The sequence below is a fragment of the Lichenostomus cassidix genome, chromosome 4 (assembly GCF_008360975.1).
Source record: "Lichenostomus cassidix isolate B80296 chromosome 4, HeHo_3.0, whole genome shotgun sequence".
NCBI classification, from domain to species: Eukaryota; Metazoa; Chordata; class Aves; order Passeriformes; family Meliphagidae; genus Lichenostomus; species Lichenostomus cassidix.
In genome coordinates, this window is record NC_139484.1 from 16,884,222 (window position 1) to 16,905,432 (window position 21,211).

The 21,211-nt window shown below is 43.7% G+C and overlaps 3 protein-coding genes across 4 annotated transcripts; 2 read left to right on the forward strand and 1 right to left on the reverse strand.

Annotated features, from left to right (window-relative positions):
• Positions 1 to 430: 430 nt before the first annotated feature.
• LOC146437944 (putative E3 ubiquitin-protein ligase HERC4) lies at positions 431 to 20,270 on the reverse strand. Of its 2 annotated transcripts, none has more exons than XM_085058046.1 (23): positions 19,848 to 20,270; positions 18,874 to 19,006; positions 18,117 to 18,193; positions 17,344 to 17,565; positions 16,493 to 16,584; positions 15,778 to 15,908; positions 14,858 to 15,006; positions 14,481 to 14,560; positions 14,080 to 14,168; positions 13,349 to 13,408; positions 12,692 to 12,797; positions 12,366 to 12,549; positions 11,868 to 12,049; positions 10,667 to 10,762; positions 9,383 to 9,484; positions 9,186 to 9,308; positions 5,867 to 6,007; positions 5,611 to 5,786; positions 4,665 to 4,719; positions 4,412 to 4,491; positions 3,214 to 3,397; positions 2,738 to 2,837; positions 431 to 2,087 (listed from the first exon to the last, which is right to left on the reverse strand). In XM_085058046.1, exons 1-23 carry the CDS (start codon positions 19,891 to 19,893, stop codon positions 1,873 to 1,875), a joined length of 2,823 nt encoding a protein of 940 aa, XP_084914172.1. In that variant the 5' UTR covers positions 19,894 to 20,270; the 3' UTR covers positions 431 to 1,872. The 2 variants fall into 2 exon arrangements, with proteins under 2 accessions (XP_084914172.1, XP_084914174.1); XM_085058048.1 differs by having other exon boundaries at positions 5,611 to 5,783; positions 19,848 to 20,269.
• Positions 6,663 to 7,124, forward strand: PYURF (PIGY upstream open reading frame). Its single transcript, XM_085058049.1, has 2 exons — positions 6,663 to 6,882; positions 6,983 to 7,124. Exons 1-2 carry the CDS (start codon positions 6,686 to 6,688, stop codon positions 7,122 to 7,124), a joined length of 339 nt encoding a protein of 112 aa, XP_084914175.1. The 5' UTR covers positions 6,663 to 6,685.
• On the forward strand, positions 7,143 to 7,691 carry PIGY (phosphatidylinositol glycan anchor biosynthesis class Y). The gene has a single exon (XM_085058050.1). It carries the CDS (start codon positions 7,143 to 7,145, stop codon positions 7,371 to 7,373), a length of 231 nt encoding a protein of 76 aa, XP_084914176.1. The 3' UTR covers positions 7,374 to 7,691.
• Positions 20,271 to 21,211: the final 941 nt, after the last annotated feature.

Genomic DNA, 21,211 nt, shown 5'->3' on the forward strand with positions numbered 1-21,211 from the left:
AGGGGTTAGGTCTGAGCAGGCCATGTCCCATCGCTCCCCTCAGCTGGGAGCTGCCAGCCTCTGAGGTCCTAGGTCCCCTCTTCCTATCAACACTTCCGTGCCACCTGCTTTCCTGTACTGTCCCGGAGCTTGAGGTGGGTGCTTGAAGTTTTTTTTTCTAATTACATACTGTAACTTAAAAGGAAGCTTGCTGCTCTTTTTTTTTTTTTTTTTTTTTTTTTGTAAGTAACAATGTCATTCTGCATCAGACAGGAAAGACTGATTTGTTCAGCATAGACAATGCATCTTTGAAATACACTTACATCAGCCTTTGACTCCACTTGTGAATGGCTCCCCATACCAAGGAGGACAGAGAACACAGACACACTGCCTGCTATGCTTATCTACATAGGCAGATGCATAAGGAAGGAAGAACACAACTACAGGGGGGGAAATTTAATCCATCATCATTTAATTCAACACAGTGGAAGTCTTCTTTACATGTGGATGTCCCCTGACACATTTAACACACCAAAAAGAGGAGACTGCTGAAAAATCATGACTGTTGTTTCTCTCCCTCTCTCCACATAGCAAAATACACAGAAAACACACATCCTGCCTGACATTGTTAATATCCTGCCAGTGCTCTGCACTGCTTTGACAATGAGATTCCAGAAGCCCTGCAAGCCTCATGTCCACAAGGCTCTGTAGACAGAGCTGACCTGCAAGCCTAAAATTTTATGATTTAATTGCAAAACATCTCCTTAGAAGATATAAAGAAACATGACAAATATCACAGTTATCACATTAAATAACAAAAAATTGTATTATTACAATGCATCAGTGCAGCTTTTGAAAAAAAATCTAGTAATGATCAAATCTCCCTCCTAAGAATTTCTCTCAGATAAGTCATAGGCCATATCCAGGTGAGCACAGACTCCTCCTTGAATTCAGTCTCATTATTTAGTTGCTCCCCAAGAGAACCCTTAAGTAACACAGATGAAAACCTTACCCCAGCTTTGCCTTGCACAGATGACTGCTTAGCACATCCTGTCTGTGTGTCTGCTAATGTATAAATGTACAAATCAGAGAATCCCTGCTGCTGGTGATGCCGTATGATTTTTGCCCTTTTTTCTTCTGTATCTTTGTGGCTTTCCTAGTACTTTTCCCTAGCTTTTTCCCCAGCTAGAAAGACCAAACACATTCCAGAGCTCCAAGCCCTGGGGGTCCAGGGCTCCTCTCCTGTCTTGGTTCTTCCTGGGAACCAAGGTCTTTGAGACCTGTTTTCATAAACAAGTACACCTAGTACCAAGGGTGGGGGGCTCCAGAGAAGGGGTTTGACCTGGAGGAAATTGCATCACCACTTGTCCTCCTAATTGGTGTTTTTCATCAACAATGCTAATTTCCTAAAACCTACAAAACAGTATTCTCCCCTGTGAGGGTGTGCTTTTTTGGATATTCTTCCATAACTGTTGCTGGAGCTCCAATAAAGATCCACTTTTCTACTACCTCCTATACTAAAATTATCTTGAGTTTCATTTCCAGGCTGGAAAAGGCAACATTGGGAGCTCACTGTCTTAAGACAACCAGAGCAGGGCAGACCCTGCCTGAACAAACATGTAAATACACTTGGTTATCAGCTTACTTCTCTGAAGTGTTCCAAACAGGATTCCTCTTTCTTAACTTTACAATCTAACTATGAGGTATCTGGTCTAAGATCAATTTTATAAGCAATATAAAATCTCAGCAAATACACAGACTCAGGCATTTATAAAGTGCAGTAAAAATAAGGCAGGGTAGAAACCAGTAAATTGGAGTTATTAAGAGAAAATATGACAAGCAAAACAAAGACTTCTTTTCTTATTTTTGCTTTAAAGTGTTTCTATCCCAGAATTAGGCAACGCCAAAACCTTCATTATGCTCTATGGCATAAAGCAACTTTTCTTTGAGTATTTTTTTACTGCTGTATCTGGGGAGGAACAAGATGAGGTGGCAGGTATTGGCTCGGGGACAGAACTCATCTGGATTTTCTATGTGAGGATCTTGAATCCTAAATCCAAAACGTTCCAGTCCATAGCCAGTGATTTGGGCAGATCCCGACAAAAAAGCTGAAGGAATGAAAAAAAACCAAACAAGAATAAGTTAGCAAATTAAAAAACAAAACAAAATAATGTTAACTGAAAATAATGAAAACCATGAAGGGAAATTAATGTAAACATACAGTTGTTTTCCTAAGCTAAGTATTTGCTTCGTTGAATTTTCACCTGAATGCAGTTTAAAGTCTCCTACCGATTCATAGTAATCACAAGCCCTCTTCTACTTTATATTATAGACCTTGAGGATGAGAAAGGCCAGGCTAGGTCTGACCTTCTGCCTTTAGAAAGGATTACTTAGCTTCTGCAACCCTTTGAGGAAGGTAAACTGCTTACATGAACCCAGTGTGTTCACACAAACTGAGGCTTCCAACCAACAAGACAACCACAAAAGTAAAGTATAAAGTAACTGCAATCTTCAAGGTGGTCCAATGCATACAGACAAACCTCAAGGGATGTGAGGAGGGTCAGAGATGTCTCTGTGCAATTCTTTGTGTTACTATTTTGTGGTTTTCACTAGAAAATGTGGCAGCAGCAGGGGCAAACAGGTTGAAAAGCTGTAGTTTGGAACTATACTATAGAAATGTCTATGTGCAACCATCTAAAATGTGCATTGTGGGGGAAAGAAAAGGGTTATGAAAAGGTTAAAATGCCTGATATATTACCAAGAAACATTTTCTTTTTTTCTTCTGGTAGCTTGTGAAATACAGTCCAAAATTTCCTGATGGTTTGATCTGACTTCTTATACTGTACATACTTCACATTCTGTCAAGGAGACAAAAATAAAACAGGCCAGTTAATCCTCAATATTTCCATTTATATTTAAAGCAATATTTTATCTGATAAATTTTATAATCCTGTTCATAGATATTCAAATCCCCTTAACCTCTGGAATCTGCTTGTTCATCTGTTTTTCAAAGATTCATACGACAATCCCTGAGTTACGGCTTGATACTTATTCCCCTTTATTCTTGTAGCTGATGTAGATTAGAAACAGAAAATTGTCACAAATCAAAACAAGAGAAAGTCCTTAGAGCTTCTGTCCATCTGTTCATGCCCTATGCATTCAATGAAAGAACAGGTCAGAAGTAGTTTATACTCAGCAGACAGAGCAGAAAGGCACTGTGCTTGTATACAACACCTTTTCCAGCAGATGCCAGTCAAATGTTTCGTGTCCTTGGAGAAGAATCTGCAGCTCTTCAGGGGAAAACATCTTCCAATTTCTAGCTGGGCAGCCTCTTAAGAACCCTTGCATAAAGTCCTCAAATGGCTTCTGTACTGATTTATTGAACGTATAATCCACATACAAATCAACATATTCCTTCCTGAAACAGATACCAAACAAGCATTGGTGGTGCTTTTCTAAAAGTAGAATTCTAGAGAACTTGATACCTTATTCCTTTATTCCATATGACCTGCTGCACTGTACAGACTCGGTCTTTACTGAGACCAGTCATCACTGGCAATTAGTTATTCACTGAATAAGCTGGGAGGATCTTCACAAATTAAAGAGAATGCTAGCCAGAATGGATTAATTTTGGTTACAATCTTTGTACTTCATGGGAACACTCCAATGAAATCCTATCAGACACTTGACCATTATAAAGATGGCACCTAGCAGACCTAACTCGCACTGAATGCCAAAGAATTTCCCTGAAATCAAAATAAATATTTGCACAGCTGCTAATCAATAGTTTCACTCTTCTCTCTACTTGTGATGGGGATCTGTGTAGTGACACTGTACTTGTACAATCAACTCAATGTAAATGCTATACTTCAAGCTTCCTAAATAGGCCTTTCATGGATCCCTATGGGTCCTCAGGTCATCTGCATAACTCAGGACACAGAATTTCTCTCTGTCCTCTGCCAAGATTAATATTGACACAAAACCTTATTGATAGATTGCTCCTTCTCCTTTATATCCGAGATACATTCTATACATGTAACTAAGCAGGAAACATTTTGCTCTAGAAAACCCCTTACAGAGGTGTACCTATAGCTGGGTTTCCCACACAAATCATCGTATTTCCCTGAAAGTACTTTTCAAGGTTATTTTTTACATTTGTCAGGGATTTTCCTGTTAATGCCAGATATCTGCATATGCAGATACCAGGATATCTAAGGATCCCCTTCTCATCCACTACTCGCACAAACTGCCACTGTGTGGCACATGTGCAGCAAGTACAGCAAGAACTGAGTGTGTACAACCTATTGGACCAAGACCAATGGCACAATACAGAAGCAGTGTTTTCTAACAGTATATGGGGATGGGTACAGGCATGTTATTTCATACACTTGCAACAGGACAACAGGATAAGAAATATAAAAATAAAACTGACCTGTTATCCTTAGTGACAGGAATGTTGGCACCATTTTCTTTAAGTTCAACATCCTTCATGGAATCTCCTTCTTCCATTATCTACACAAATAAATTAAAACATTGGCTGTTCTATCTATATATGACAGATATATATGTGCTACATCTCTCATTCTTCCTGGAGGGTCTGACATAGCACTAGTTTGAGTTTACAGACAAATTGTGTCATTTGCCCTGGCATACTGTCTTACCTGAGTACCTATGTGGAAACCTACCGTGAAGTTCATGTCCAAGTTATCACATTCTTCATTCAAAATTTCCTGAAGATTCCTGTCAAAAAACAAAATGGAAAAAATGAGAGAAAAAACATGACTGTTCAGTGCACTTTCAAATTCTGCTGAAAACTATCTTGGAAAAGCAGTATTTAAATGCATACATATAAACACCTACACTCACACAGAACTGTCATATTTGGCCCTGAAATTTCATCATGCTGCTGCCATGAGCTGAGCACAAATGCCTCCAATAAAAAAGGATTCCAGGCAAGCCCATCCCCATGCCCTTAAAGTAAGGACAACTTTACACAAAGTTCAGTGACAAGTGGGCTTGGGACCACAGCCTCCTTTCCAGACATTAACTAGTGAGGATTGTTTTGGGGTGCAGCACCTCTCTGAGTACTGCAGGCAATTTTGTGTTCCAATTCACTGAGGACTCTTTAGCACCTCAACACAGTCACTGGCTCATGGGATGGGGTTCTCATCTTCTTGGTTGTTTATAGCACTTACTATAGTTCTCAGAATTGGCACAACAGCAGCATTTGGTAATACTGTGCTTGTGCAAAACAACATTGTGGAAATTGATAATTAGTAAACCAGAGAAAAGAACCCCAGCATTAATAATTGGATCCTTAGTTCTTCCAAGTCCAAACAACAGCCCAAAGTGTTTTGAACTATATATTCACAGTGTGAACTTAAGCTTTTGCGGAGCAGAGATTTGACACCTTCTAAAACACGAGGCTTGGCTTTTTGTTTTGACAACACCAGCCTCTGAGAGCAACACCCATGCCCTGGACAAGGACCTCCTTGGAAATCTGTGGCTTCTAGCAGCTTCACAATGGCAAATGTAGATGCCACGGGTGCCCTGAGTTCAGCCTCTGGGATCTCCCTGTGCATGGTCAAGGCAGGAGACCCAGCTGAAGCTCAGGCCATGCCTGGTTCCTACCGTCCCGCGGTTGGCTGCAGCTCCTCAAGGTCCTCCAGAGTTGGGGCCAGGCCCAGTAGCTTTTTGTAGAGAGCCCTGGGGAAGGGGATGGGCATCGAGCACAGGTTATACAGGGCCATTCCGCACAGCGTCCCGATCAAGAGGAAGGTGTCCTCGTCCTCACAGCTTGAGGCCTCCTTAGGAACAAGCACACCAGGAAGCTGTGAGTGCCTTTTCCCATGGGTGATCCCCATCCACCACCGCAGGGCTGCCTTACCTGTCTGGGGAACCACACGAGGCCGGAATCGAATTGGCAGAAGGCGCTGGTGCCGGGCTGGCAGAGGGTCCTGGCTGCAATGCTGAACAGCTCCCGGGACAGCCCGCCTTCATCCACTCCCTTCTCCCCAAAAAATGACACCTGCAACGCCCAAGACACCCAGAGATAGAGACACCCGTGCTGCCCACAAAACTGGCTTCCTCCAGGGTGCGACATGCCAGTAATTACACACCCGAGAGAGACGCTGATTATTTATTTTAGGGATGTGCCAACCTGGGTACTCGGTGATATTCCACAAATCAAGCACACCCCACCAGACTCTTCGAGCCATTATTTATACAAAGAAATTCAGAGTTAGTAATTTTCCAAGTCTGCTATGATGGGTTAGTAATTTCCAAACAAGTTACATAGCCTCAGCTAGCTTCCACACACCCTCAGGGGAAGGGTCTTCACCCGGGCAAAATGTTTGCCCTGTGGGGGCGACTTTTAGTATCGTAACGAACATCGTTCAGCTACAGGACACGTGGGCCTTGAGTATTTTGCCAAGTTAGCAATGTATCTACAGACGCACATCAACATCTCGATTGACTGCATCCTTAAGGCTTTTTAGTTCCCGGATGTCCTTGACTGGGGAATGCTGGCTGCTGCCTGTTCCACTGATTAGGTTCGAAAGTGTCCGACGACCTTACACGGAAAGCCATCCGTGATTTAAGACAACCCTGCCATATTCCCCACTCTGCCAGGCGGGCCGGGGCGAGGCGGGTCGGGCCGGGCCGGGGCGGGGCGGGAAGGCGGGCGCTGGCGGCGGAAGCGGCGGCCATGCTGCGCGGCGGGGCCGGGCTGCGCCTGCTGCGGCCCCGGGCGGCACCGACCGGCTCTGGGCACGGCAGGCACTGCCACCACCAGCGGGACCGGGAGCAGGAGCAGGGCTCGGGCCCAGGCCCAGCGCGGCCGCAGCCGCCCGAGCCATCGCTGCTGCGCTTCCTGGTGTGCCCGCTCTCCAAGCGGCCGCTGAGGTGAGGAGCGGGGGAGCTGCGCCCTGGGCAAACCCAGGTTAGTCACTCCTCCTCACGTTTTGCTTGGGTGTTTCTCCTCCCTTGCGGCTTGCGTGGTCAGGTACGAAGAAGCTACGAACGAGTTGATTAACGAGGAGCTGGGCATCGCGTACCCCATCATCGACGGCATCCCCACCATGGTTCCGGAGGCTGCCCGGAGGACGCACAAGAAGCCCGCGGCCGAGGGCTCGGAGCAGCCCTGAGCAGCCCCGGGCACGGCGATGGCCGGAGCGGGGCTGCTGCCCTCGCTGCCCACGCTGACTGTGCTCGTTCCCCTCCTGTCCCTAGCAGGCCTCTTCTACTCGGCCAGCGTGGACGAATCCTTCCCCCAGGGCTGCACTAGCACGAACAGCCTGTGTTTCTACAGCCTCCTCCTTCCTGTTACCATACCAGTTTATGTGTTCTTTCACCTGTGGACCTGGATGGGGATTAAGCTTTTTAGGCACAACTAGTGTGATGCCTTTGTTAACCCCCGGGCTTCTCTAAATCAATGTAATTTGTTTAATGGCCTCAAGTATTGCAGTTGAGAGAGTTTCCTTCTGGCAGTAGTCACTGGCATCATTTTCCTGGTAATATCTGGAACTGTATGAAGCACCAGCCCATTGTTAACTACTGCTAACCCAGATAAAGAGCAGGAGTAACAAGAAGCACTAATTCCCTTTGTTTTATCCCTTCAAGAGCGTTGTGCATTTGCAGTGGTACTAATTAAAACCTTCATCTTCATGAGCAAGAACTGTACCCTGACTGAATAAACAAAATTAAAATTAAAACATGCAAGGATATGAATGTTCTCTTTGAGAGCTTTGGGGTTTTTTACCATATGTGTGTACTGAAATATGTTTGTCTCACTATCAGAAGAACAAAAAAAGGTCAGGCTGGTATTTAACAACAAAAGTTGAGTTAAATGAAGATATTTCTTTCTTGGATGATAACCATGTCTGTATGTGCAGTACCTGCAGCTTTTTCCTTTCTAGGGCCATGATGAGAGTCCCACATACCAAGTTCTCAGTACTGTCTGAAAAGCTTTCTAACAGGACACAGCTATGAGGGGACAGGCCAATACTATGATAAATGTTTCTTTTTTATTATTTGCTTTTGGGTAGTTTACATCTGCACCACAAAACACACTGATGTCCTATACCTGCTGAAAAATGCAGAAAGCTGTAAATGCTGCACCAAGCTGTAAATGTGGGATACTAACAGTGCAAATTTTTCAGGCTGCTGCTGGGCAAATAATGCCGTGGTAATAACAGATAATGTAAAAGGCAGTGCTCACATGAGGTGCACCCAAAGGCTGACTCGAGCTAAGGGCAGCTGTTTTTTAGAGCTTGTACAATTGGTGGAGGCTTGAAATCTAGAAGACAGTACAGAACACATCCTCACTGCCTCTGTAAATAAATGCCTCTCAGCTGGTGTAGTGAGGAAGTAGGAAGGAAGGGTAGCTTTGGAAGCCATTGTGAGTCTGAAGTGTATGGGAAAGAAAAGTTTTGACAGGTCTGGTTGGCAAGGAAGCTCACTTGGAAAGCACCAGAACTGGGTAACAGGGCACCAAGGTCTGTAGTACCTGTGGTGCCAGACTTCATGTTAATGACTGGTGGGGCACTAGGTCCCTGAGCTGAACTCTGCTCTGGGCAGGTGTCCTGTTCCCACATCAGCCAGCTAATGGCTCTTGTAGGGCAGGGCCAGCATCACAATTCCTGCAGGAAATGCAACTGCCACAACCGTTGAGTCTCTGTGGAAGCCACAGATTAAAGGCACATGGAGACAGCAGCACTGTAACCAGATTCCCATCACTCTGGCCAGTACTGTCCTTCCTTTTCCTTCAGACAGCATCTTTATGAGAGAAATGTAATTTTGTGGCTGTGTTGCTTGCTGACCCCTCAAGCTCAGGTTCCCCTGACACTTGGGTTTTCATGTACAGCAAACCAGCATGGACTCTCAAAAGTCAGTCTAGCAGTAATAGTGCAGGACTTTGACAAATGAGGAATTCTATTTCATTATCCCAAAGCAAACTCACAGTAAATAGCACTGCCACTTGCATTTATCTCATGCTAACAAAGCTACCTTGAATAAGAATGTAAAATACAGATTTACTCTACACTCTAAATTTATGGAACATGTTTTATAATTTGATGAGTAGTTCTTTTCTTGTATGCTCAGGGGATACTGAACCCCTTCTACCAATATTCAGTAATAATGAAAATCAAGGAACACACAGCAGCAAGGTATTTAGAGCTAAGAAGTTATACAATTTGGTATCTTACCTTTAACATCTTCCTGAATTCCTGGTCTGGGGCAGATTTTAAAATTCTCCATATGTCTTGCAGAAGGCATTCTCTTCTGATGCAAAAATTCCATGCTTCATATAGCATACCTATAAAGGGTATCTGAGGATTGAGGTAATAGTCTGTTAGCAGTGTGTTTATCTCTTCTGATTGGTAACAAAATTGGCTGCACTTACAAAAGAGATACCGGCCAGAGCCCTGCATTCTGTAATGTGAACGTCGATCTTTTTTTGCCTATCAAAGATGCATGGGTATTTGCTCAGCTGCCGTAGGACTTCCTGAAATGACAAGGAAGGAAGGAAAAGGCATGTTGGTTTTCCCTTGCAAAACCAGAGTTCAGGGGTATGTGTGCAGACTGAATTGCCAGTCTGCACCCTGGCAAGTTCCGTGTCTGTGAAATGAGCCTTTGTGTGCATGAGCACTACACTAACAGAAGTTCACTTCCAAAAAACAGCTTCTACACACTCCTGTGAGTGAGAAAAAGGCATCTAACCTCTCTGTGCAGGCACACTTGTCTGCAGTAGTGCCTCAAGAATGAAACTGAGTGATTTTAACAGCATCTTCCATAATTCAGCTAAACCAAAACACATAGTAAAAATGTCCTGGATACCCAGATTATGGTACATGGTTTTCAAAAACTGCTGGGTTTATTATAGGTAATATCAAAAGTAAATACTGGTATAAAAATAATATAATTCAAATTGTTGCACCTCCAGTGAGATAAGGCAGCAGCTTCAGGTAATGTCCTAATTGGCTTTTGCTTCTATGTTGTTTCTCAACCTTCTCCTCCACTCTGGTTAATTGGTACAAAATTGGTACATTAGCAAACAAAAGCTTATGAAGGAATGAGGCAGTTGCTCCACAAATTCCAGCCAGGTTGCCAAAAAAGCTACATTTTTTTGCCAAAGGAAATCCCTACTATGCACATTTCCATTTCATAGTGCTTCCTCTGCCACTGACTGCATTTGGTAGTTAATTTTCACTCCATATCATCAAGAAACATTACAGATTATTTTTTTTATTACCAGGGCTTTGTTTTAAGATATAAGTAAATTGAAATGCTCAATAGGGTTTCTAAATAAAAAGTTTAAAGACACCTCAAAATATTCCTCTTAATTAAATATCATAAAATCCAGAGTAACAAGAAGTATAGCAACCATCCCTCATTCTGCTATTTCTCAGTGATTTCTAGTTCAAAGCAAACAAAGCTGCTTGAGATGCTGGAGGGCAGCTCCAACTCTCAGAACCAGGGGTCGTCTCAGGAAAGGCACTATTGTAGCTGCTGGGAACACTGGGATGGTAGAGGGCTTGCATAATTTAGAGCACTGGAGGACTAGGGAAAATGAAATGTCTTTGAGATGTATTGGGTTAGTCTCAAGAGTTGACTTCCATATATATATCAATTATTTAAATAAAAGAAAAAGATAGTGTTTCACACTGCTGGTAAAGTTTATACTTACTATTTTTTTTAAGAATGCACATAAGTTGATAATCTCTCTCACTTCAGGTACATAGAAGATGTTTTCAGGTACTCTGAAACCAGTTCTGGAGTTCACCTGCATTGAGACACACAATGTATCAGCAGCAGAACTAGTGAGCTGTGTGTCTGTCTGGCAGGACAGGACTGACAGGGCTTTCTGCAGAAAGAGCTCCGAGACCCTGCACAGAAGTTAAGGGATAAAAGTGCTACAAGTAGCACAGTGCTCCACAGTGAGAAGTTTCAGAAAGCCAATTAGAGACTAACAGGAAAGCAATTTTCTTTTACAATTAAGATCCCTTAACAGGACTCCATCAGGAAAGGTATGTTTCCCTTGGAGTGCATTTCATGTTGGAAGACACTCTGTGGTTCCCTGTTCATGTTCCTGCTTGTTGCCTGACAAAAATATTTGCATATTCACAGGGGACAGTGAACATGAAAAGCTCCAAATCATGTAATCACAGAGCAGGCCTGCTGCATTTTTGAGTTTATTCATCTGGATAAATACAGATTCAAGAATCTAAACTTTGAAGCCCAATTCTGCATTCTCAGCCAAAAGGATATTCAACTCTGAACAAAATTTAACAAGTCTCTCTGATTTATACTGTGTGCTTGAGCTCTTGACTCTCACAAACTTTGAACATCTCCACAAGGAGAAAGTATGGTTGTCTGGAAGAACACAATTATTGCCCTCTTTGTTCTCCTTGTTCATGTGCAGCTAAAGAGGTTCTAATAGTGTTGTGCCCGACAATTTCTCAGGTTAACAGGCTCTTAAAACATCACACAGCATTACTGTGGCAGCCACAATGTGCCAAGCAGGTCAGTTGCCTTTTGAATGCTTTGAACAGCTACTGAGGTGGGAGATCTCACCAACAGAAGGGGAAATGGGCATGTTACATAGAAGACACCTCATCCATGGCTCTGTAGGCATCAATGCACGTACTTCTAACAGCAGTTAAAGCATTCTTCTCCTGCCAGGGGCTATAACATGCTTTAGCTTATCATTTCTATGGAGGGTAAGTTTGGCACAACTCAAACAGGACTCCTTCAAAACTGTGCTGGTGTAGAGCCAAAGAGATTCCTGATGCAGTGTCAAACCCAGAGAATTCAACAAGTGAGAAGTATTAAAATACTCTAAGCTACATTGATACACCCTTCTAATTGGGATTCAAGCCCTTTCTCACCTGGTAAAGCATCTGCAGTATTTGCAGAGGCACTATTTCAGCTGGGTGCAGGTTGAGGATGCGGTCTGGCACGCCAGCTTTGATCTCCAGGACAAATTGAGACAGGTTTTTCTGGGAAGCCTTCTGATACAGAATGACCAGCTCCTTGAAAAAGGGTGTTTCTAGATTGGACCATAGGCATTCTGTAAAGAAAACACCTACTGAAGTCACAGGTAACATATTAATCACTGCAATATGTGGGTGAAGCTGCTTTTTCTTTTTTTATCAAGTGAATTTTAAAAATAAATGTTTAAGCTTGCACTACCAAAATTAGTAAACCTCATATAGAATTTTTTAAATTCTTGTGTCTTGCTGCACAGTCCCTTTGTTTCTATGTCTATCAAAAGCAATTATTTCAAGCTCTGGAGCACATTATATCTGCAATAATAACTCTAGTTCTGCAGGAGAAAATGATAGCAAGCATTTAAATCATTCAGTTCTATCATCATAAAACCCTACCAAGAGTTTGCAGGCCCTCTGGCTGGAGCTTCATAATGGCTTCAGCCAGAAGACTCAGAGCAAGGAAAGAGTCTCCATCCTTCCCCTGCAGAAGGAAAGGCAAGATCAAGTAGACTCTGAAATTTTCAGGTGAGATAGGTGAGGAAGACAATGATGGCAGTAAGTTCCTAATCTCCTTTTGCACCTTCAGAGGGAAAAAAAGAAGAGACAAAGGTTAAAACACACTTATGTTTTGCCAAAGCAGTTAGGCAAATTCCTGTGTTTCATGCACAAATCCAAATCTCCTCAGTAGGTGCGTAAGGAACATCCTTATATCAAATCCTTACCTCCCGGTAGACTGTTTGCTTCTTACTGATCTTCTTGTGAAAACGTTTCACTTCTGACATGTCTACACCTGAGACTTCTTTGGAAGTTTTGAAATGTTTGTCTCTACTACAACATAAAAAAAACCAAAAAGGACTCTAAATGTTTTTTCTACTGACTGAATAATGAAGCATCGTAACATCAGAAAATACTTGGAAAGTTCAGACCCAACTCCAGTGGGTATAATTTCATGTATTCTAAGAAGATAGACAACACAAGTCACTGTTTTATGATCTGAATAATATCCTGTCCTTTCTGTCCGGTGTGGCTGTGAACTATTAATGGTAGACTCCTGTATTTCACCCTAAAATGACTTCCACTTCAGTGCCAGAAGGAGCTATTATGGATCCTTTGAGAGCTGTAATATTGCCTGAAGGGATTATCAACATCTGCCAAATATCACTATAGGATAATCTAGAATGTGAGCTTCTCTAGCACATTTCAGTAGGACCAGAGCTATAAAAATCTTAATATTAGCTTAAGGTCTGAAAAATACAGACTTGCTTCTTGCAAATTCAGATAAAACTAATCTTTTCTACATTTGTGGCCTAAAATAACACTTTCTGGTCATCTTACATGCAGCCAATGTATTCTGTTATGTCTAAGTCAGTGTGTGCTACCTTTTGTCCAGGAAGCTTCCATTGATGCAAGCCTCAGATGAAAAGATCAGTCTGATATTCCTGATAATAAAAAAACAAAAAGTCAATATTTTCAATTTCAGGTTTTTAAGTCTGAAAATACAAAAAACACGTGCATGAGTGTGTCTGCACTGACCACACAAAACTTTTCTTAGCACCACTCTTGACAGAGTTGCAGAAGACTTTGTACTCAAGGAATTAGTGATCAGGCTACCAATTTACTGCAGCAAAAAACCTGGGTTCCCAGAACCTGAAGGGGCATTAGATTTACTCATTCCCTGTATTCCTGGTTCTGTTCTCACTGAAGCACCTAATTTATCAAGTAATTTGCTGTCAGGCCCTTCCTATTGAGATCTGGAAAGAACTCTCCCTTTCCCACCCTCTCAGCAGCCAATTTCTGTATGATCCAAACTGTTCTAAAAGTGGTCAGGGAAACATCTACTTGCAAGTTAGCCAAGCTTTCAAAATGCTTCTGAAGGACAGGCTTCTGAAGCCATGCAATACATCTGCTCTGTTCCTGTTGCTTATCAACCTCTCTTTTTCCTGTGCAAAAACTAGGTGAGAAGTGCTGGTACAAGATTGTGCCTTGGCTAAATTATTGAACAGCAGTTCCTACAATAGCCTCCAAAGAATAATAATTTTTAGAGAAAACCATGTATCAGGAAAAAAAAGACCAAAAATAACCAAACCCAAACAGCAAGTTTCTGACCTACCTTTTTATAGTCTCCCAGCGCTGAGAATTAGAAATCCATGCATCCACTTCTTTATCCTCCAGAGTGGCAATTCCATTCAAAAATGAATTCTGTGTGAAATGCATGAAAACATTGACAAAATTACTAGTGTAGCAGAAGGAATTATTTTTTTTTCAAGCCAATCATTACAAGAATATTTCAGCCTAAGTATGAACAAATTAATGGTCATCCAGCATCCAGATGCATTAATCACAGAACATATATATAACTGCAATATAAGTTAGTTTGTAGGTAAGCACAGAAAAAACTGCAATAGACATACATAAAATTGGAGTGCTACCTGCACAATGGGAAATCCAATTTTTTCCAGCAGTAACGTAGACAGTGGCAAAATCAGAAGCTATGATCAAATGTGTGCATACCTTGTTCTCCTCCTTGCAACGGGCAAAACTTTGGTTTACTTCTGCAATAATTTTATTCCCCTTTTTTGATGCATTCTTTTCTGTGAAAGAACAAAAAGATTGTCACAGGAACATTTGAAGAGGCAGTCATTATCTTCAGAGAGTTAACAGTAAAAAACCTCTTCAGGTAGTAGTTATCTGTTGAGAAGTTGATTCTATGAGGCCATTACCCATGATAATCAAGCAGCAAATTTAATAATTCATGGTAGAATTTGTTGGGATGGCCAAGCAAGCATGAGACATGATGTTTGCTTCTCAATGTAAACATGAAATCAAGAAAGAAAACATCCCCATGGAAGAAACAAAGATAGATTGTAATCATCTGCAGTGGTCATTACTTCGGCGGGATTTTCCAGTATTCACTGGTAAATTGATGGGAAGTGGTATCAACTGATTCGCCTTCTTCTTATCTTTCAGTTGTCCTTCATCATGAGAACCAAAGAAATAGAATTTGTCCAAGGAAGGGACATAGACCAGAGTGTGTTTTCTGTTCAGGGGAAAAAAAAAAAAAAGTCATAATAAGCAAAAACCACTGGGCAAGACAGAAGAGAATTTACAGATGCATTTTCAGAGTGTAGACCTGTGGCTTTTCTTTAGAAGTCCTGAGAGTCCAGACAAAGAATCTTAACCAAAGTGTTAGAACTCTTCCTTGCATAAACATTCAGCAATAAAGACACACATGGACTCAGATCTCCTATGCTATCCTCTAATGTTTGTGATTTACCTTGGTTCCAAACACAAAAATAGTGTTACACCTTGCTTGCTTCACACCCTTCTGTTTTTAAAAGCACAACTTCCGTGCTGCTGAGCCTGATACCAAACCCAGGTGAGTTGTCAGGAGGCTTTTTCTGGCCCAGTGCCAGAAGGGCAAAGTGAGACTGGGTAATTATCACTGCTCTCCAATTTTTACTAAGAAGCCACCAGTTTGTCAATCTGGATGGAAATTCAGTGACTCTCCCCATGCCAGCTTCTGACAGTCCTTTGCCCTTTGGAACCCTTTGTTTAAAAGAGAAAAGGACTAAGGGCTTCTGGTGGTTTTTGCATCTGTCTCCCTCTGCTCACGACAGGCTGAGGGTTCTGCTCTCACTGGGGCTCTGGCAGGAGGGTGGCTTGTACTTGAAGAGTGGATGGATACTCTGACAATGCTGACCTATTGGGATACAGGGATTTGGACACCTTGGTGACTCCCCTCCCTACTGTTCTACAGTGATTCCCCTAATGCATTGACCTGAGGAGACACATCGTTGGCACTTCCCACCTGCCACAGGCAATGCGTGAAACCCTTGCTCCCAACAGCTCAGCCACCACACGAGGCAGGAGTTCATTCTGGGTGGAGTTGTGACCCAGCTGGCCAGACTCTCCTGCTCCAAAGGTGCACACCAGCCCCTCCTTGAAATGAAGAAACAAACAATGAGATCACTGCATTATTAGCAACATTCAAATGGTCACAACCAAGAGTGAAAGCCAGCAAGACACATGTTATATGTGACTTGATTCAAAAGATCCCTGATTAAAACATGAGTAGGGCTCACTTTGCATCAAGCCTAATCATACACTGTGAAGTCCAAATCATGTCACTCCTGAGAAAAGCAATTTAACTCCTGAGAATAACTCCCTGTTGCTCAAGAATTTTACTTGTATGAGTAAACCCTAGTGAATTAGATGTTGTTCACATCTTCTGAAGAACCCAATATACTATAAAAAAGAAAATATTTTCCAAAAGTACTGAATTGAACTGCACCTTTTTGCCTCAGGATTCCCTTTCACCATACCCTGAAAAAGATTGCATGCAGGTGACAGGAATATGAGAAAAGACCTGTTTTCCCAATAGCTTCAATAACATCCCTTGGGGTTCACCTTCAGACTCAGGGGGAAGCAGGTATTACCATCCCAGTTTCTCCTTGCAGATTTTAGCAGTGTATCTGTTCTTACAAGGTAAAGTCTCAGATGCTGACTTTCCATTGCAGACTCACCTTGGAGAGAACTGCAGTGTGATCTGCCCCACATGAGATAAATACAGTCTTCCAGTGCTCTAAAGCTCCAACATAGGATGGGCAGTCCCTGTCTGGAAAGAAGAAAATACTGCTAAATTGGAAGAGTGCTGGGGGATCACATGTACAGAAAAATTTAGAAAACAGGAGGATTAAGCACTTTTCAGTCCTCTCTTGCAGCAATTCACGTAATTACAACTTGGATTTGGGTTGTGTTCCCTCTGCTATAACATACTATTTCTCATAATATTCTGTCTTTTTCGTATTACGTTATTTTCATTTACTTTGGTCTGAAAGAAAATGCAGTACTTTCACATCTGCTTGCCAAATGGTACTTGGCTTCAAAATATCTGATTTTCAAGGGTGTGGACTCATTCAGATCAGACTGTGCTGTCTTCAGGTTCTGTCTGCCTTGGGCAACTCTTCTCTAGCCTTCTAGGTTTGAAGACAACGGGTGATTTTAATTCTCCTCTCACCTTGTGTTTAATAGAATTAAAGAAGATAAAGAGGTATAAAATTAATTTCTTTAATGCAAAACTTCCTTGAGAGGGGATAGGAGTAGAAATAGGCCCATAAGACCTCAGAGGTTTTAAAAGCCCATGCTATCCAATTAGCCACATAAAATGATTGCAAGTTCTCTGTAGAAATACAACCCCTAAATCCATTGTTCCTGCATGTCTTTCCTAGCCAGGAAACAAAGAACTTACCCAGATATACTTTCTTCAAAGGACTTGACTGTCCACTGCTGCTCCACAGGAGCTTGACAATACTGAGGAGCAATTTGGTGAGCTCACTGACCAGGAAAATACCCTCATGGTGATCTCCTTCCTTACCTTTTGTGTCTCCGAGTCCCAGCTGTCCAAAACTGTTCTTTCCCCAGGAGTACACAGCTCCAGAGAGTGACAGGGCAGTGCTGTGAGCTCCTCCAGCAGCAATTTGAGCAAGTGGGATGCCCTTTAGTCTTTCTACCAGCTGTGGTTTGAGAGTAGGCGTGGTTTGTCTCCCAACTCCAAGCTGTCCATGGCTGTTCTGGCCCCAGGTGAAGAGCTCACCCCCTTAACACACAGGACAAAAGAAATCAGCTCTGCCTCACTGCTTCCCTTGAGTATTTGCCCTTTGGGAGTAGGAACAAAATTTGGTGTAGCTTTTGGGGACCTAGCTCCAAGGCACGACCATCATGTGTGGCCAAATTTCTGTTTGCTTCTGACCAGTTTGGGACAGTGCCATGCTGCCCATGTGACTCAGCACAGCAAGATAAAGGCCAGGTGTTTCCACCTCTAAAGTCACACTTGTAAGAGGTTCCCAACCAGAAAGGTGTTGCAATTTAAGAATGAGCAGGTGTGGTGACCGCAGAGTGGGGCAGCCATGTCTGCTCTCCACAACACACCTTTGTGGAGGGGCAGTGCTCAAGAACTGGAGACAGACAGGGAGATGCAGGTCACTGGTACTGGGAGGAAGGAGTAGCACTGATAGCCAGTGTACTTTGTGTCCCCACTGCTCATTACTCTATAATGGTGTCACCAACTACTGGAATTAGTACAAACACTGCCTTCTCAGAGAAAGTGTAACTCCTGTTTGGAGGAAAAGTGTTCTTGATAGAGGCTACCTCTGGATAGTGCCATGGCATGCTGGTCCCCACATGCTATTTGAACAATATTTCGGTTTCCCAGTTCTCGCACCAGCCTACAAAAATAAGGGGAAAAAAATCAAAATAAATAGATGCTGTGCTGTGAGACAAAGTAAAGGACAAAGATCCTCTGCTCACCAAGCCCTATCACTTTTAGCAGGAAATACATGGAAAACTATAGGTCACCTGTAAGCTGATTCACCCTTCTCTTATGCTGGCCTGCTGTAGCAGGGCTAACTGATTGGATTGTGGTTTGCTCCAGGAGAAGCTGGAAAAGAACGAGGCTTAGCCTGATTCTGTTATCTTGCCCTGGGCAAGATAACAGAAAGTCACACAGCAAGCTGCTGGGCCATTTGTAGGTGATGGTTACCCTCACAGCTTAATCAGAAGGTGGTAAGGTTCAGACATGATTGTGTCTTTCATCTGCAGTTTTCCAAAGCCATGTGTGGTTTGCAAGTCATCTGCATTGCTCTGGTATATTCTACTGATCCTTACTAAGTTTGAGAGAGACCTGTCTCATGTGTTTCCCAAGCAGCTCAGATCTTGGTATCACCCTCAAAATCCAGGCACCTTTGGCTGGGTTAAAAAATTAAGATAAAGTTTTGGGACTGTAAATGTTCAGTTCCCTCTCTTCAACAGGAACGTGCCTCAAACTCTTGGATGTTACCTGTAGGAAAAGCAAGCTGCATTTCCTGACTATTGCCATCCATACCTCCACCCTGTGGAAGCTTCTTACCTTGTCTTGGGGCAGTTTGCTGAAGCCTTAGCCCAGTGTTCAGAAAGCTTCCCATTAGGGGAGAGAATGAGCATGTGTGTTGCATCATGGTTTGAGCACTGCACCTCCTTGTTCTTCTGCGACTCTGTGTGCTCTGCAGGACACACACAGACAGACACCATGGTCATGCTATGGCAGCAGGCATCTTCACCACCTTGGCCCCCTCCCCACGATCTCTGGGTGCTACTGCTTTCAGCAAGAGATTCTGCTTCTCAGCAAAAAGTGAGACAAGTGTGTATGACTTGTTTTCTCGGGCCCCTTGGGGTTTCAGTGTCCTGCCTACCCACTGGTTTGTTTCATGCTGGATGACACTACACTAAAAGACCATTCTCCACCTATTAGGCTGCTGTGCCACCAGCCCCCAAGACAACCAGTGAAATCACAGCAGAAGTACAGTCTGTTGCTTTTGCACATCTGTGGAGAGTGTCTGAAGGAGACAAAGCACTTCCTGAGGTATCTGGCCACCCCAGACTTGTCACAGCCTTGCGGATGGGATGCCTTCAAGTCAAGCATTTTACAAGATGCAGGAGAAGCAATGATGGCAAATCCACACATTGCCTCTTTACAGCAGAAAGAAGTACCTCCTTGTCTACAGCTGAGAGGCTGCAGATGCTCTCCTGACTTAGAGGCACCAGGTTACACAGTTAGTCGTATGTAGCTCTGCTCCAGCACAAGTGTCTCAGACCCAGGATGCCCAAGAGTGAATGGTGGTCATCAGCAAACCCACATCGATATACCTAACACCTCTGGAGACTCGCTGCCCACCCTTCTCACCCATCACACATGGAACTAAAGAGGAAAATCCCCGTCTGTTCCCGGCATGGTCTTCCTCCTGCTCCGCGTGCTGCACACCGGGACACGTTGAAGCCCCTCATGCCCCGTCCCCAAGGGTCTCCCAGTGTCCTCCCGACCGCTCCGCTCCCGCCGGTCCATACCTCCGGTGCCGCTCCCCCGGTCCCCCTGCCGCTGTCCCTCCGCCATCCCTCGCCCGCCGACTGCTCGGGAGTGCCCCGGGAGTGCCTCGGGAGTGTCCCGACAGCGCCGGCAACGTCGCGGCGGAGAAATAGAAACCGAAACTCATCAGGGACCGCGGCAGCGGGAGGAGGAGCGGGAGGGATTCCCGGTACCTCGGAGCCTGGAGAAGAGGAACTCTGACTCCTGCGGTGAAAAGGAGCGAGCTACCGGGCTCCGGTGGGTTCCCGGCTCTCCTCAGCCTGCGGAGATGCTGCTGCCTGGGTGGGAGGAGAGGGCAAAGCAGAAGGCAGGTGGAGGGATGCCGGGGTCTTCCATGTGGAGAATGTGCCGTTTGACTTTATTATTCACTCTGGAGAGCGACCCGCAGATGTCCATCCTGTGGGGAGTAGAGAGATCTACCCTGCTGCTCAGCTGTATCCCAACTAAAAGCCTACGCAAAACCAGAGGGACTGCTTGGCTCGGGGAAGTCAAACTACCAGTGAAATGCTCAGTTTCGAAATACATCAATATCTGAAAGCCATCTGCTTCCATTCTCACACAGTCTCTGCTAAATTTCCCTGCCTTCAAAGACCCTGGGAGTTTCCTCCCTCCCAGAAATGCCACCCTGCCTGCCCCTCCTCTCACACTGTCTCACTGCAGGACAACCTTGCTGATGAAATAAGGGATACCCGTGTGAATGATGAAACAGATCAAAACACCTAAGATCATTTTTGTTGTATTCCTGATAGCTGCCACTGTCTGTTTAAGAGAATTTTAATGCTGCTGAGTACTAAGCAGGGATTTTGATGGGGTACTCTACAAAAGTCCCAAGAAGCACAACATGTATGTACAGATTTAAACTGGTGTTCACTGAAACACAGTGGAAAATTCATTACTGAGACAGCAGGAGCATCTGATGTAATGTATTTAAATGGAGCAGCCTGCGATGCACAAAAAGGCACCCGGAGGTCCCTGAGGTGAAGAAAAAAGGATGTGGAGGAGCCATGGAAGCAAAGCAAGGTGAACCTGGGGAATACAGTAATTGACTTCTGCCCAGGGAGGAGCAACCCAGCCTTATCTCTCCCAGCCACTGCCTTACACGCTCTTTGCAGATCTTATCTCCTTCCACAGTATGTTGGAAAGTCTCGAGATCAAGAAATACCGAGCTGGAGCAGTAATGCCAAAGCATGAGCTGGGAAGGGACACTAGAGGTCCTTCTGCACCAAAGCATGAATTAAGGACTCCTCCCTGGAAGGAAAAACTGCTCTAAGCACAGGCTAGGGCACTGCCTCCTGCCTGGCATCGAAAGGAAAAGATTCGAGGGGAAGAAAGGAAAGGAAATGTG